Source organism: Somniosus microcephalus, unplaced genomic scaffold, assembly GCF_052327205.1.
Source record: "Somniosus microcephalus isolate GS21.2 unplaced genomic scaffold, FLI_Smic_1.0 unresolved_chr2, whole genome shotgun sequence".
Taxonomy (NCBI): Eukaryota; Metazoa; Chordata; class Chondrichthyes; order Squaliformes; family Somniosidae; genus Somniosus; species Somniosus microcephalus.
In genome coordinates, this window is record NW_028225180.1 from 13,766,659 (window position 1) to 13,782,945 (window position 16,287).

General features: G+C 57.2%; 1 protein-coding gene across 3 annotated transcripts in view; it reads left to right on the forward strand.

The window, feature by feature from the left end:
- The window catches only part of LOC147092142 (uncharacterized), an 84,519-nt gene extending 68,462 nt beyond the window's left edge, over positions 1-16,057 (forward strand). Inside the window, exons 4-8 of one of the 3 annotated variants that reach the window (XM_085975853.1) lie at positions 1,781-1,850; positions 4,273-4,437; positions 8,532-8,655; positions 10,956-11,107; positions 15,635-16,057. In XM_085975853.1, coding sequence (XP_085831979.1) covers positions 1,781-1,850; positions 4,273-4,437; positions 8,532-8,655; positions 10,956-11,107; positions 15,635-15,821 — 698 coding nt within the window. In that variant the 3' untranslated portion in view covers positions 15,822-16,057. The remainder of the gene's footprint in view (positions 1-1,780; positions 1,851-4,272; positions 4,438-8,531; positions 8,656-10,955; positions 11,108-15,634) is intronic. The other 2 variants (XM_085975851.1, XM_085975852.1) reach the window with 2 other exon arrangements.
- Positions 16,058-16,287: the final 230 nt, after the last annotated feature.

Below are 16,287 nucleotides of genomic sequence, written 5' to 3' on the forward strand. Positions count from 1 at the left end.
TTTAACAGTTTCCAGTTTCCTGGCCCCAACCGTCTCCTTTTCACCATGGACGTCCAATCCCTCTACACCTCCATCCCCCACCAGGACGGCCTTCGGGCCCTCTGTTTCTTCCTTGAACAGAGGCCCAACCAGTCCCCATCCACCACCACCCTCCTCCGCCTGGCTGAACTTGTTCTCACATTGAACAACTTCTCCTTTGACTCCACTCACTTCCTCCAAATTAAAGGTGTTGCTATGGGAACCCGCATGGGTCCTAGCTATGCCTGCCTGTTCATGGGACATGTGGAACATTCTTTGTTCCAGTCCTACTCAGGTCCCCTCCCTCACCTCTTTTTCCGGTACATCGATGACTGTATTGGTGCCGTTTCCTGCTCTCGCCCTGAACTGGTTAAGTTCATTCACTTTACTTCCAATTTCCACCCTGCCCTCACCTTCACATGGTCCATCTCCGACTCTTCCCTTCCCTTCCTTGACTTCTCCGTCTCCATTTCTGGCGATTGGCTTTCAACAAACATCCACTACAAGCCCACCAACTCCCACAGCTACCTGGACTACACTTCCTCCCACCCCGCTTCCTGTAAGGACTCTATTCCATTCTCCCAGTTTCTCCATCTCCGCTGCGTCTGTTCTGACGATGCCACCTTCCATACTAGTGCTTCCGACATGTCTTCCTTTTTCCTCAACCGAGGATTCCCCTCTACCGTGGTTGACACGGCCCTCGACCGTGTCCGTTCTATTTCCCGCACTTCTGCCCTCACCCCTGCCCCTCCCTCCCAGAACCACGATAGGGTCCCCCTTGTCCTCACCTTTCACCCCACCAGCCTCCACATTCAACGGATCATCCTCCGCCATTTCCGCCACCTCCAACGTGATCCCACCACCAAACACATCTTCCCCTCACCTCCCCTTTCAGCATTCCGAAGGGACCGCTCCCTCCACGACACCCTGGTCCACTCCTCAATCACCCCCAGCACCCCTTCCCCTCCCCACGGCACCTTCCCGTGCAAGCGCAGGAGATGCAACACCTGCCCTTTTACCTCCTCCCCTCCCACTGTCCAGGGCCCCAAACACCCCTTCCAGGTGAAACAGCGATTTACTTGTACTTCTTGCAATCTAGTATACTGTATTCGCTGCTCACGATGCGGACTCCTCTACATTGGGGAGACCAAACGCAGATTGGGCGACCGCTTTGCGGAACACCTCCGTTCAGTCCGTACTGGTGACCCTGAGCTTCCGGTCGCCTGTCACTTTAATTCACCGTTTCACTCCCACTCTGATCTCTCTGTCCTCGGGCTATTGCATTGTTCCAATGAAGCTCAACCTAAGCTCGAGGAACAGCACCTCATCTTTCGATTGGGCACTTTACAGCCGTCCGGACTCAACATTGAGTTCAACAATTTCAGATAATTACCCCTGCCCCCATTTTTCATGCAGTATGATTTTTGCCATTCCCATTTGCAACATTTTATCTTTCCTTCCTCTTACAAAAGTACAGGATGTTCTTTCTATTTCTTCCTCCCCTCCTAAACCCCCCCCCCCCTCCCCGTCTCTGCACCTGCTTAATATCTGTTACATCTCCAGCTTTTTCCAGTTCTGATGAAGGGTCCCAGACCTGAAACGTTAACTCTGTTTCTCTCTCCACGGATGCTGCCTGGCCTGCCGAGTATTTCCAGCATTTTCTGTTGTTATTTCTGATATATCTATTTCATTGTTCCTTTTTACTTCTTTCCTCTCTCGTTCTGTTCGTTCCTTAGTCCTCTGCTCTGTTCTGCTTTTCCAGCAAAGGGCGCCTTGGCTGCTGAGAGTGAGGTTGGCGTTCCCGAGTCGCTGTCGATGAAGTCACTCAGTAGGTGAGTAGCACTGTGTTCAGGCCGGTGTGTGTCGGTCCTGGATTGGTCTCCATTGAGGTGCTGCAGAGTTTACTGCCTGTATTTCTATGTGTGGTATGAGTGTGTGCCTGTGTATGTCCAGACCCATAGTGTAGATGGAGACAGTCAATCACCCTGATGGTTCGAGTTTTATGCCAATTTTAATGGGAAGACATTTGGGCCATTGAGATCTGTACAATGGGAGTGAATGGGAAGGGATGTGGGTCCATTGGGATTCTGTACAGTGGGAGTGAATGGGAAGGGGTTTGGGTCCATTGGGATTCTGTACAATGGGAGTGAATGGGAAGGGGTTTGGGTCCATTGGGATTCTGTGCAATGGGAGTGAACGGGAAGGGGTTTGGGTCCATTGGGATTCTGTGCAATGGGAGTGAATGGGAAGGGGTTGGGTCCATTGGGATTCTGTACAATGGGAGTGAATGGGAAGGGGTTTGGGTCCATTGAGATTCTGTGCAATGGGAGTGAATGGGAAGGGGTTGGGTCCATTGGGATTCTGTACAATGGGAGTGAATGGGAAGGGGTTTGGGTCCATTGGGATTCTGTACAATGGGAGTGAATGGGAAGAGGTTTGTGTCCATTGGGATTCTGTGCAATGGGAGTGAATGGGAAGGGGTTTGGGTCCATTGGGATTCTTTCTTTTTATCATTCCTGGAATGTGGGCGTCGCTGGCAAGGCCAGCATTTATTGCCCATCCCTAGTTGCCCTTGAGAAGGTGGTGGTGAGCCGCCTTCTTGAACCGCTGCAGTCCGTGTGGTGAAGGTACTCCCACGGTGCTGTTAGGGAGGGAGTTCCAGGATTTTGACCCAGCGACGATGAAGGAATGGCCGATATACTTCCAAGTCAGGATGGTGTGTGACTTGGAGGGGAACTTGGAGGTGGTGGTGTTCCCATGCGCCTGCTGCCCTTGTCCTTCTAGGTGGAAGCGGTCGCGGGTTTGGGAGGTGCTGCCGAAGAAGCCTTGGCGAGTTGCTGCAGTGCATCTTGTAGATGGTCCACACTGCAGCCACGGTGCGCCGGTGGTGGAGGGAGTGAATGCTTAAGATGGTGGATGGGGTGCCAATCAAACGGGCTGCTTTGTCCTGGATGGTGTCGAGCTTCTTGAGTGTTATTGGAGCTGCACTCATCCAGGCAAGTGGAGAGTATTCCATCACACTCCTGACTTGTGCCTTGTAGATGGTGGAAAGGTATTGGGGAGTCAGGAGGTGAGACACTCGCCGCAGAATTCCCAGCCTCTGACCTGCTCTTGTTGCCACTGTATTTATGTGGCTGGTCCAGTTAAGTTTCTGGTCAGTGGTGACTCCCAGGATGTTGATGGTGGGGGATTCGGCGATGGTAATGCCATTGAATGTCAAGGGGAGGTGGTTAGACTCTCGCTTGTTGGAGATAGTCATTGCCTGGCACTTGTGTGGCGAGAATGTTACCTGCCACTTATCTGTACAATGGAAGTGCATGGGAAGGGGTTGGGTCCATTGGGATTCTGTACAATGGGAAGGAGTTTGATCCATTGGGATTCTGAGCAATGGGAGTGATCAGGAAGGGGTTTGGTTCATTGGGATTCTGTACAATGTTATTGAATGGGAAGAGGTTTGTGTCCATTCGGATTCTGTACAATGGGAGTGAATGGGAAGGGATTTGGGTCCATTGGGATTCTGTACAATGGGAGTGAATGGGAAGGGGTATGGTCCATTGGGATTCTGTATAATGGGAGTGAATGGGAAGGGGTTTGTGTTCATTGGGATTCTGTACACTGGGAGTGAATGGGAACGGGTTTGGTCCATTGGGATTCTGTACAATGGGAATGAATGGGAAGGGGTTTGTTCCATTGGGATTCTGTGCAATGGGAGTGAATGGGAAGGGGTTTGGTCCATTGGGATTCTGTACAATGGGAGTGAATGGGAAGGGGTTTGGGTCCATTGGGATTCTGTACACTGGGAGTGAATGGGAAGGGGTTTGGGTCCATTGGGATTCTGTACAATGGGAGTGAATGGGAAGGGGTTTGGGTCCATTGGGATTCTGTACACTGGGAGTGAATGGGAAGGGGTTTGGTCCATTGGGATTCTGTACAATGGGGAGTGTTTGGGTCCACTGGGATTCTGTACAATGGGAGTGAATGGGAAGGGGTTTGGGTCCAATGGGATTCTGTACAATGGGAGTGAATGGGAAGGGGTTTGGGTCCATTGGGATTCTGTACAATGGGAGTGAATGGGAAGGGGTTTGGGTCCATTGGCATTCTGTACAATGGGAGTGAATGGAAAGGGGTTTGGGTCCATTGGGATTCTGTACAATGGGAAGGAATTTGGTCCATCGGGATTGCTGGCTGTTTGAGCCAGTCTCGTCCTTCAGTCCTTGGTTCTTCATCCCACTTTCTCTCCCCTTTGCCTCACAGGTCACTCACCAAGGAAGACGTCACAAGCCTCAGTGCCACCGCGGAGCACAAGCCCAAAGAGGTGGAGAGAGGGCGGGAGCTGGGGCGCTCGCAGACCATCCCGCGATCCTTCGGCGCCCAGTCTCGCCGATCTGCGGCGCAAAGGCTCGAGACGCAGAGCGGAGGGTAAACTTTCCTCGTCCTTTGGTTTCGCGCGTGGCTGGAGAGGTGGAGCGGAGGATCCTGGGCCACTGTTAGTTCGAGGGTCAGTTGGAGGGGACAATCGATCGCTCCAACGACCACCTAAGACTTCACGTCCCCTCTGAGTCAGAAGGTCGTGGGTTCGAGCCCCTACACCAGAGACCCGAGCCCCATAAACCTGGCCGACACTCCCGGTTGCCGGAATTGAGGGAGCGCTGCACTGTCGGAGGGACAGTATTGAGGGAGCTCTGCACTGTCGGAGGGGCAGTACTGAGGGAGCGCTGCACTGTCGGAGGGGCAGTACTGAGGGAGCGCTGCACTGTCGGAGGGGCAGTACTGAGCGTTGCACTGTCGGAGGGGCAGTACTGAGGGAGCGCCTCACTGTCGGAGAGGCAGTACTGAGGGAGCGCTGCACTGTCGGAGGGGCAGTACTGAGGGAGCGTTGCACTGTTGGAGGGGCAGTACTGAGGGAGTGCCTCACTGTCGGAGAGGCAGTACTGAGGGAGCGCCGCACTGTCGGAGGGGCAGTACTGAGGGAGTGCTGCACTATCGGAGGGGCAGTACTGAGGGAGTGCTGCACTGTTGGAGGGGCAGTACTGAGGGAGCGCCGCACTGTCGGAGGGGCAGTACTGAGGGAGCGCTGCACTGTCAGAGGGACAGTACTGAGGGAGCGCTGCACTGTCAGAGGGACAGTACTGAGGGAGCGCTGCACTGTCAGAGGGACAGTACTCAGGGAGCGCTGCAGGTGGGCAGAACAGTGGCAAATGGAATTCAATCCGGAGAAGTGTGAGGTAATGCATTTGGGGAGGACTAACAAGGAAAGGGAATACACATTAAATGGTAGGACACTGAGTAGTGTAGAGGAACAAAGGGACCTTGGAGTGCATGTCCACAGATCCCTGAAGGTAGCAGGTCAAGTAGATAAGGTGGTTAAGAAGGCATACGGAATGCTTGCCTTTATTAGCCGTGGCATAGAATACAAGAGCAGGGGGGTTATGCTTCAACTGTATAAAACACTAGTTAGGCCTCAGCTGGAGTACTGCGTGCAGTTCTGGTCACCACATTACAGGAAAGATGTGATTGCACTAGAGAGGGTACAGAGGAGATTTACAAGGATGTTGCTGGGAGTAGAGAATCTTAGCTCTGAGGAAAGACTGGATAGGCTGGGCCTGTTTTCCTTGGAACAGAGGAGGCTGAGGGGAGACCTTATTGAGTTGTATAAAATTATGAGGGGCATAGATAAAGTGGATAGAAAGGACCTATTTCCCTTAGCAGAGGGGTCAAAAACCAGGGGGCACAGATTTAAAGTAATTGGTGGAAGGTTTAGAGGGGATTTGAGGGAAAATGTCTTCACCCAGAGGGTTGTGGGGGTCTGGAACTCACTGCCTGAAAGGGTGGTAGAGGCAGGAACCCTAACCACATTTAAAAAGTACTTGGATGTGCCCTTGGGATGCTCTAACCTGCAGGGCTACGGACCAAGAGCTGGGAAGTGGGATTAGGCTGGATAGCTCTTTGTTGGCCGGCACGGACACGATGGGCCGAAATGGCCTCCTTCCGTGCTGTAACTTTCTATGATTCTATGATTCTAGATTCACAGGACGACACAGCACAGTGGGAGGCCATTCGGCCCATCGTGCCGGTGCCCGCTCTTTGGTCGAGCTCTCCAATGAACCCCACTCCTCTCTGCTCTTCCCCCATAACCCTGTAAATATTTTCCCTTCAAGTACGTACTCAATTCTCCTTTCAAAGTGTCGATTGAATCTGCTCCCACCGCCCTTTCAGGCAGAGCATTACAGATCACAACAATTCGCATAAAAAAAATGTTTCCTCAACTGCCCTCTGGTTCTTTTGGCAATCACCTTAAATCTGTTGTCCTCTGGTCACCGACCCTCCTGCCACTGGAAACAGTTTCTCCTTATTTACTCGAACAAAACCATGGTTTTGAACACCTCCATTAAATCTCCCCTTAACCTTCTCTGCTCTATGGAGATCAATCCCAGCTTCTCCAGTCTCTCCACAGAACTGAAGTCCCTCATCCCTCGTCCCATTCCGGTCAATCTCCCCTTAACCTTCTCTGCTCTAAGGAGAACAATCCCAGTTTCCCCAGTCTCTCCACATAACTGAAGTCACTCACCCCTGGTACCATTCTGGTCAATCTCCCCTTAACCTTCTCTGCTCTAAGGAGAACAATCCCAGCTTCTCCAGTCTCTCCACATAACTGAAGTCCCTCATCCCTGGTCCCATTCTGGTCAATCTCCCCTTAACCTTCTCTGCTCTAATGAGAACAACCCCAGCTTCTCCAGTCTCTCCACGTAACTGAAGTCCCTCATCCCTGGTAACATTCTGGTCAATCTCCCCTTAACCTTCTCTGCTCTAAGGAGAACAATCCCAGCTCCTCCAGTCTCTCCACCTAACTGAAGTCCCTCATCCCTGGTACCATTCTGGTCAATCTCCCCTTAACCTTCTCTGCTCTAAGGAGAACAATCCCAGCTTCTCCAGTCTCTCCACGTAACTGAAGTCCCTCATCCCTGGTACCATTCTGGTCAATCTCCCCTTAACCTTCTCTGCTCTAAGGAGAACAATCCCAGCTCCTCCAGTCTCTCCACCTAACTGAAGTCCCTCATCCCTGGTACCATTCTGGTCAATCTCCCCTTAACCTTCTCTGCTCTAAGGAGAACAATCCCAGCTTCTCCAGTCTCTCCACGTAACTGAAGTCCCTCACCCCTGGTACCATTCTCGTCCATTTCCCCATAACCTTCTCTGCTCTAAGGAGAACAATCCCAGCTTCTCCAGTCACTCCACGTCACTGAAGTCCCTCATCCCTCGTCCCATTCCGGTCAATCTCCCCTTAACCTTCTCTGCTCTAAGGAGAACAATCCCAGCTTCTCCAGTCTCTCCACAGAACTGAAGTCCCTCGTCTCTGGTACCATTCTGGTCAATCTCCCCTTAACCTTCTCTGCTCTAAGGAGAACAACCCCAGCTTCTCCAGTCTCTCCACATAACTGAAGTCCCTCATCCCTGGTACCATTCTGGTCAATCTCCCCTTGACCTTCTCTGCTCTACGGAGAACAACCCCAGCTTCTCCAGTCTCTCCACATAACTGAAGTCCCTCATCCCTGGTACCATTCTGGTCAATCTCCCCTTAACCTTCTCTGCTCTAATGAGAACAATCCCAGCTTCTCCAGTCTCTCCACGTAACTGATGACGCACATCCCTGGTACCATTCTGGTCAATCTCCCCTTAACCTTCTCTGCTCTAAAGAGAACAATCCCAGCTTCTCCAGTCTCTCCACGTAACTGAAGTCACTCATCCCTGGTACCATTCTCGTCCATCTCCCCATAACCTTCTCTGCTCTAAGGAGAACAATCCCAGCTTCTCCAGTCTCTCCACGTAACTGAAGTCCCTCATCCCTGGTACCATTCTGGTCAAACTTCCATTAACCTTCTCTGCTCTAAAGAGAACAATCCCAGCTTCTCCAGTCTCCCCACGTAACTGAAGTCCCTCATCCCTGGTACCATTCTCGTCCATCTCCCCATAACCTTCTCTGCTCTAAAGAGAACAATCCCAGCTTCTCCAGTCTCTCCACGTAACTGAAGTCCCTCATCCCTGGTACCATTCTGGTCAATCTTCTCTTAACCTTCTCTGCTCTAAGGAGAACAATCCCAGCTTCTCCAGTCTCTCCACGTAACTGAAGTCCCTCATCCCCGGTACCATTCTGCTCAATCTCCTCTTAACCTTCTCTGCTCTAAGGAGAACAATCCCAGCTTCTCCAGTCTCTCCACCTAACTGAAGTCCCTCATCCCTGGTACCATTCGGGTAAATCGCTCCTTAACCTTCTCTGCTTCACAGAATCACAGAATCACAGAAACCCCACAATGCAGATAGAGGCCATTTCGGCCCATCGAGCCTGCACCGACACATATCCCACCCGATCCCCGTAACCCCTACACCAACACATATCCCACCCTATCCCCGTAACCCCACGTATTTAATCCCCCTAACACTAAGGGTCAATTTATCATAGCCAATCAACCTAACCCGCACATCTTTGGACTCATTGAACTCTTGCTGTGCCTTAGGAGCCAGGCCTCGGCAGACACAAACGTGAAAGTACATCGATCGACCAACTTTGGAATGTCTGGTGGCAACAGCGTCAAACGAATGTTACTGGACTGGTGTCGCTCAAAGACCCGAGACTACAAGGTGAGGGCCAGAGACGTATTGTCAGGGTAATGTAGAGGGAGCTCTACACTGTATCTAACCCGTGCTGTACCTGCCCTGGGAGCGCTCGATGCTGACACTGGGTATAAAGTGGGGACACACTGTCAGGGTAATGTAGAGGGAGCTCTACACTGTATCTAACCCGTGCTGTACCTGCCCTGGGAGCACTCGATGCTGACACTGGGTATAAAGTGGGGACACACTGACAGGGTAATGTAGAGGGAGCTCTACACTGTATCTAACACGTGCTGTACCTACCCTGGGAGCGCTCGATGCTGACACTGGGTATAAAGTGGGGACACACTGTCAGGGTAATGTAGAGGGGGCTCTACACTGTATCTAACCCATGCTGTACCTGCCCTGGGAGCGCTCGATGCTGACACTGGGTATAAAGTGGGGACACACTGTCAGGGTAATGTAGAGGGAGCTCTACACTGTATCTAACCCGTGCTGTACCTGCCCTGGGAGTGCTCGATGCTGACACTGGGTATAAAGTGGGGGACACACTGTCAGGGTAATGTAGAGGGAGCTCTACACTGTATCTAACCCGTGCTGTACCTGCCCTGGGAGCGCTCGATGCTGACACTGGGTATAAAGTGGGGGACACACTGTCAGGGTAATGTAGAGGGAGCTCTACACTGTATCTAACCCGTGCTGTACCTGCCCTGGGAGCGCTCGATGCTGACACTGGGTATAAAGTGGGGGACACACTGTCAGGGTAATGTAGAGGGAGCTCTACACTGTATCTAACCCGTGCTGTACCTGCCCTGGGAGCGCTCGATGCTGACACTGGGTATAAAGTGGGGACACACTGTCAGGGTAATGTAGAGGGAGCTCTACACTGTATCTAACCCGTGCTGTACCTGCCCTGGGAGCGCTCGATGCTGACACTGGGTATAAAGTGGGGACACACTGTCAGGGTAATGTAGAGGGAGCTCTACACTGTATCTAACCCGTGCTGTACCTGCCCTGGGAGCGCTCGATGCTGACACTGGGTATAAAGTGGGGACACACTGTCAGGGTAATGTAGAGGGAGCTCTACACTGTATCTAACCCATGCTGTACCTGCCCTGGGAGCGCTCGATGCTGACACTGGGTATAAAGTGGGGACAGACTGTCAGGGTAATGTAGAGGGAGCTCTACACTGTATCTAACCCGTGCTGTACCTGCCCTGGGAGCGCTCGATGCTGACACTGGGTATAAAGTGGGGACAGACTGTCAGGGTAATGTAGAGGGAGCTCTACACTGTATCTAACCCGTGCTGTACCTGCCCTGGGAGCGCTCGATGCTGACACTGGGTATAAAGTGGGGGACACACTGTCAGGGTAATGTAGAGGGAGCTCTACACTGTATCTAACCCGTGCTGTACCTGCCCTGGGAGCGCTCGATGCTAACACTGGGTATAAAGTGGGGGACACACTGTCAGGGTAATGTAGAGGGAGCTCTACACTGTATCTAACCCATGCTGTACCTGCCCTGGGAGCGCTCGATGCTGACACTGGGTATAAAGTGGGGACACACTGTCAGGGTAATGTAGAGGGAGCTCTACACTGTATCTAACCCGTGCTGTACCTGCCCTGGGAGCGCTCGATGCTGACACTGGGTATAAAGTGGGGGACACACTGTCAGGGTAATGTAGAGGGAGCTCTACACTGTATCTAACCCGTGCTGTACCTGCCCCGGGAGCGCTCGATGCTGACACTGGGTATAAAGTGGGGGACACACTGTCAGGGTAATGTAGAGTGAGCTCTACACTGTATCTAACCCGTGCTGTACCTGCCCCGGGAGTGCTCGATGCTGACACTGGGTATAAAGTGGGGGACACACTGTCAGGGTAATGTAGAGGGAGCTCTACACTGTATCTAACCCGTGCTGTACCTGCCCTGGGAGCGCTCGATGCTGACACTGGGTATAAAGTGGGGGACACACTGTCAGGGTAATGTAGAGGGAGCTCTACACTGTATCTAACCCGTGCTGTACCTGCCCTGGGAGCGCTCGATGCTGACACTGGGTATAAAGTGGGGGACACACTGTCAGGGTAATGTAGAGGGAGCTCTACACTGTATCTAACCCGTGCTGTACCTGCCCTGGGAGCGCTCGATGCTGACACTGGGTATAAAGTGGGGACACACTGTCAGGGTAATGTAGAGGGAGCTCTACACTGTATCTAACCCGTGCTGACCTGCCCTGGGAGCGCTCGATGCTGACACTGGGTATAAATTGCAGAGGGTTGACCTTTCTCTGACCTTTGGCTCTGACCTTTGCCCCTTGTTTGCCTGCAGTATGTCGATATCCAGAACTTCTCCTCCTGTTGGAGTGATGGGATGGCGTTCTGTGCCCTCGTCCACAAATTCTTCCCAGACTCCTTCGATTATTCCGCCTTGAGCCCGAAAAATCGGAAGCACAACTTCGAGCTGGCTTTCAGCACAGCGGAGTAAGTACTGGGAGGAGGGGAGTGGAGAGGAGAGGTGGGGAGAGGAGAGGGGAGGGGAGAGGAGAGAGGGGAGGAGAGGGGAGAGGAGAGGGGAGGGGAGGAGAGGGGAGGAGAGGGGAGAGGGGAGGAGAGGGGAGGGGAGGGGAGGAGAGGGGAGGAGAGGGGAGGAGAGGGGAGAGGAGCGGAGAGAGGGGAGGAGAGGGGAGGAGAGGGGGAGAGGGGAGGAGAGGGGGAGAGGGGAGGAGAGGGGAGGAGAGGGGGAGAGGGGAGGAGAGAGGAGGAGAGGGGGAGAGGGGAGGAGAGGGGAGGGGAGGGGAGAGGAGAGGGGAGAGGCGAGGGGAGGGGAGGGGAGGGGAGAGGGGAGAGGAAAGGAGAGAGGGGAGGAGAGGAGAGGGGAGGGGGAGGAGAGGGGGGGGGACGGGAGGGGGGGAGGAAGGAAGGGGAGGGGGGGAGAGGAAAGGAGAGGGGAGGGGAGAGGGGAGGGGGGGAGAGGAAAGGAGAGGGGAGGGGAGAGGAGAGAGGGGAGGAGAGGGGAGAGGGGAGGAGAGGGGAGGGGAGGGGTGGAGAGAGGGGAGGGGAGAGGGGAGGGGAGAGGGGAGGGGAGGAGAGGGGAGGGGAGAGGAGAGGGGAGGAGAGAGGGGAGGAGAGGGGTGCAGAGAGGGGAGGAGAGGGGGTGGAGAGAGGGGAGGGGGAGGGGAGGGGAGAGGGGAGGGGGGAGGGGAGGGGAGGGGAGGGGGGAGGGGAGGGGGGAGGGGAGGGGAGGGGAGGGGAGGAGAGGGGAGGGGAGAGGAGGAGGGAGGGGAGGGGAGAGGAGAGGGGAGGGGAGGGGAGGGGAGGAGAGGGGAGATGAGAGGGGAGGGGAGGGGAGGAAAGGAGGAGAGGGGAGGGGAGAGCAGAGGAGAGAGGGGAGGGGAGGGGAGGGGAGAGGAGAGGGGAAAGAAGGGTGGAGAGGAGAAGGAGGAGAGGGGAGGGAGAGGGGAGGGAGAGGGGAGGGGAGGAGAGGGGAGGAAGGAGGGGAGAGGGAGGGGAGGGAGGGGAGGGAAGAGAGGGGAGGGAGAGGGAGAGGAGAGGGGAGGGGAGGGACGGGAGAGGAGAGGAGAGGGGAGAGGAGAGGGGAGGGAGGAGAGGAGAGGGGAGGGGAGAGGAGCGGAGAGGAGAGTGGATGGGAGGGGAGAGGGGAGGAGAGGGGAGGAGAGGGGAGGGGAGGGGAGGCGGAGAGGAGCGGAGAGGGGAGGGGAGAGGAGAGGGGAGGGGAGAGGAGAGGGGAGAGGAGCGGAGAGGGGAGGGGAGAGGAGAGGGGAGGGGGAGGAGAGGGGAGGAGAGGGGAGAGGGGAGGGAGGAGAGGGGAGGGGAGCAGAGGGGAGGGGAAAGGAGAGGAGAGGAGAGGAGAGGGGGAGGGGAGGGGACGGGAGAGGAGAGGAGAGGGGAGAGGAGAGGAGAGGGGAGGGGAAAGGAGAGGAGCGGAGAGGGGAGGAGAGGGGAGTGGAGGAGGAGAGGGGAGGAGGAGGAGACGGGAGGGGAGGAGAGGGGAGGGGAGGAGAGGGGGAGGGGGGAGAGGGGAGGAGAGGGGAGGGGAGCAGAGGGAAGGGGAAAGGAGAGGAGAGGAGAGGGGAGGGGAGGGGACGGGAGAGGAGAGGAGAGGGGAGAGGAGAGGGGAGGGGAAAGGAGAGGAGAGGGGAGGGGAGAGGAGAGGGGAGAGGAGCGAGAGGAGAGTGGATGGTAGGGGGAGAGGGGAGGAGAGGGGAGGAGAGGGGAGGGGAGGCGGAGAGGAGCGGAGAGGGGAGGGGAGAGGAGAGGGGAGGGGAGAGGAGAGGGGAGAGGTGCGGAGAGGGGAGGGGAGAGGAGAGGGGAGAGGGGAGGAGAGGGAGGGGAGGGGAGAGGAGAGGGGAAAGAAGGGTGGAGAGGAGGAAGGAGGAGAGGGGAGGGGAGAGGGGAGGGGAGGAGAGGGGAGGGGAGCAGAGGGGAGGGGAAAGGAGAGGAGAGGAGAGGAGAGGGGAGGGAGGGGACGGAGAGGAGAGGAGAGGGGAGAGGAGAGGAGGGGAGGGGAAAGGAGAGGAGCGGAGAGGGGAGGAGAGGGGAGTGGAGGAGGAGAGGGGAGGAGGAGGAGACAGGAGGGGAGGAGAGGGGAGGGGAGGAGAGGGGGAGGGGGAGAGGGGAGGAGAGGGGAGGGTAGGAGAGGGAGGGGAGGAGAGGGGAGGGGAAAGGTGAGGAGAGGAGAGGGGAGGAATGGGAGGGGGAGAGGAGAGGGAATGGGAGGGGGAGAGGAGAGGGGGAGAGGAGAGGGGAGGGGAGGGAGGCGGAGAGGAGCGGAGAGGGGAGGGGAGAGGAGAGGGGAGAGGAGCGGAGAGGAGAGGAGAGTGGATGGGAGGGGGAGAGGGGAGGAGAGGGGAGGAGAGGGGAGGGGAGGCGGAGAGGAGCGGAGAGGGGAGGGGAGAGGAGAGGGGAGGGGAGAGGAGAGGGGATGGGAGGGGGAGAGGGGAGGAGAGGGGAGGAGGGGGAGGGGAGGAGAGGGGAGAGGGGAGGAGAGGGGAGGGGAGGAGAGGGGAGGGGAGGAGAGGGGAGGGGAGAGGAGAGGGGAGAGGAGCGGAGAGGAGAGGAGAGGGAATGGGAGGGGGAGAGGAGAGGGGAGTGGAGGCGGAGAGGAGCAGAGAGGGGAGGGGAGAGGAGAGGGGAGGGGAGGCGGAGAGGAGCGGAGAGGGGAGGGGAGGAGGAGGAGAGGGGAGAGGAGAGGAGAGGAGAGGAGAGGGGATGGGAGGGGGAGAGGGGAGGAGAGGGGAGGAGAGGAGAGGGGGTGGAGGAGGAGAGGGGAGGAGGAGGAGAGGGGAGGGGAGGAGAAGGGAGGAGGAGGAGGGGAGGAGAGGGGGAGAGGGGAGGGGAGGAGAGGGGAGGGGAGGAGAGGGGAGTTGAGGAGAGGAGGGAGGAGGGGAGGCGGAGAGGAGCGGAGAGGGGAGGGGAGAGGAGAGGGGAGGGGAGAGGAGAGGGGAGAGGAGCGGAGAGGGGAGGGGAGAGGAGAGGGGAGAGGGGAGGAGAGGGGAGGGAGGGGAGAGGAGAGGGAGAAAGAAGGGTGGAGAGGAGGAAGGAGGAGAGGGGAGGGGAGAGGGGAGGGGAGGAGAGGGGAGGGGAGCAGAGGGAGGGAAAGGAGAGGAGAGGAGAGGGGAGGGGAGGGGAGGGACGGGAGAGGAGAGGAGAGGGGAGAGGAGAGGGGAGGGGAAGGAGAGGAGCGGAGAGGGGAGGAGAGGGGAGTGGAGAGGAGAGGGGAGGAGGAGGAGATGGGAGGGGAGGAGAGGAGGGGGAGGGGGAGGAGAGGGGGAGGGGGAGAGGGGAGGAGAGGGGAGGGAGGAGAGGGGAGGGGAGGAGAGGGGAGGGGAAAGGGAGGAGAGGAGAGGGGAGGAATGGAGGGGGAGAGGAGAGGAAGGGAGGGGGAGAGGAGAGGGGAGGGGAGGCGAGAGGAGCAGAGAGGGAGGGGAGAGGAGAGGGAGAGGAGCGGAGAGGAGAGGAGAGTGGAGGGGAGGGGGAGAGGGAGGAGAGGGGAGGGGAGGCGGAGAGGAGCGGAGAGGGGAGGGGAGAGGAGAGGGGAGGGGAGAGGAGAGGGGATGGGAGGGGGAGAGGGGAGGAGAGGGAGAGGGGAGAGGGGAGGAGAGGGAGGAGGGGAGGAGGGGAGGGGAGAGGGGAGAGGGGATGGGAGGGGGAGAGGGAGGAGAGGGGAGGAGGGGAGGGGAGGAGAGGGAGAGGGGAGGAGAGGGGAGGGGAGGAGAGGGGAGAGGAGGAGAGGGGAGGGGAGAGGAGGGAGGGGAGAGGAGAGGGGAGGAGCGGAGAGGAGAGGAGAGGGAATGGGAGGGGGAGAGGAGAGGGGAGTGGAGGCGGAGAGGAGCAGAGAGGGGAGGGGAGAGGAGAGGGGAGGGGAGGCGGAGAGGAGCGGAGAGGGGAGGGGAGGAGGAGGAGAGGGGAGAGGAGAGGGGAGAGGAGAGGAGAGGGGATGGGAGGGGGAGAGGGGAGGAGAGGAGAGGGAGTGGAGGAGGAGAGGGGAGGAGGAGGAGAGGGGAGGGGAGGAGAAGGGAGGAGGGGAGGGGAGGAGAGGGGATGGGAGGGGGAGAGGGGAGGAGAGGAGAGGGGAGTGGAGGAGGAGAGGGGGGGAGGAGGAGAGGGGAGGGGAGGAGAAGGGAGGAGGGGGAGGGGAGGAGAGGGGGAGAGGGGAGGAGAGGGGAGGGGAGGGGAGGGGAGGGGAGGAGAGGGAGGGGAGGAGAGGGGAGTTGAGGAGAGGAGGGAGGAGGGGATTGGAGAGGAGTAGATGGGAGGGAAGGGGACGTGAGACACTGGGAGATCGGTGAATGATGAAGTGAGTGAATGAGAGACACTGGGAGAGAAGGAGTGAGGAAGAGAGTGATAGAGAGACACTTCGATAGGAGGGGGTGATGGAGAGAGTGATAGAGAGACACTGGGAGAGAGAGAGAGAGAGACAGAGACAGGGGGTGTGCGATATATCGAGACCTCTGACCTCTGCTGCACCACCCCTGACCCCCTTCACAGGAAGTCCGCTGACTGCGCCCAGCTCCTGGAGGTGGACGACCTCCTCCGTATGGGGGCCCCGGACTGGAAGTGCGTGTGTACACCTACGTGCAGGAGTTCTATCGCTGCCTGGTACAGATGGGACTGGTCAAAACCAAACAGTAGCCCGCCCTGCCCCCCCCATTCGGGCACCCCATCCCACGGGTGAGATCATTCACGTCAGCCCCTCAACCCCCACCTCACCCTTCTGGTATCCATGACTACATGCCCTCTCGCTCCCACCATGCCGCAGTCCGCTCCCTTCTCTCAAAGTAAATGGTCCCCTCCAACTGTGGCTCAGGGACCCTGTTTAAAGAGGGAGTCTCTCCGTCAGGGACCCTGTTTAAAGAGGGAGTCTCTCCGTCAGGGACCCTGTTTAAAGAGGGAGTCTCTCCGTCAGGGACCCTGTTTGAAGAGGGAGTCTCTCCGTCAGGGACCCTGTTTAAAGAGGGAGTCTCTCCGTCAGGGACCCTGTTTACAGAGAGAGTCTCTCCGTCAGGGACCCTGTTTAAAGAGGGAGTCTCTCCGTCAGGGACCCTGTTTTTAAAGAGGGAGTCTCTCCGTCAGGGACCCTGTTTAAAGACGGAGTCTCTCCGTCAGGGACCCCTTTTAAAGAGGGAGTCTCTCCGTCAGGG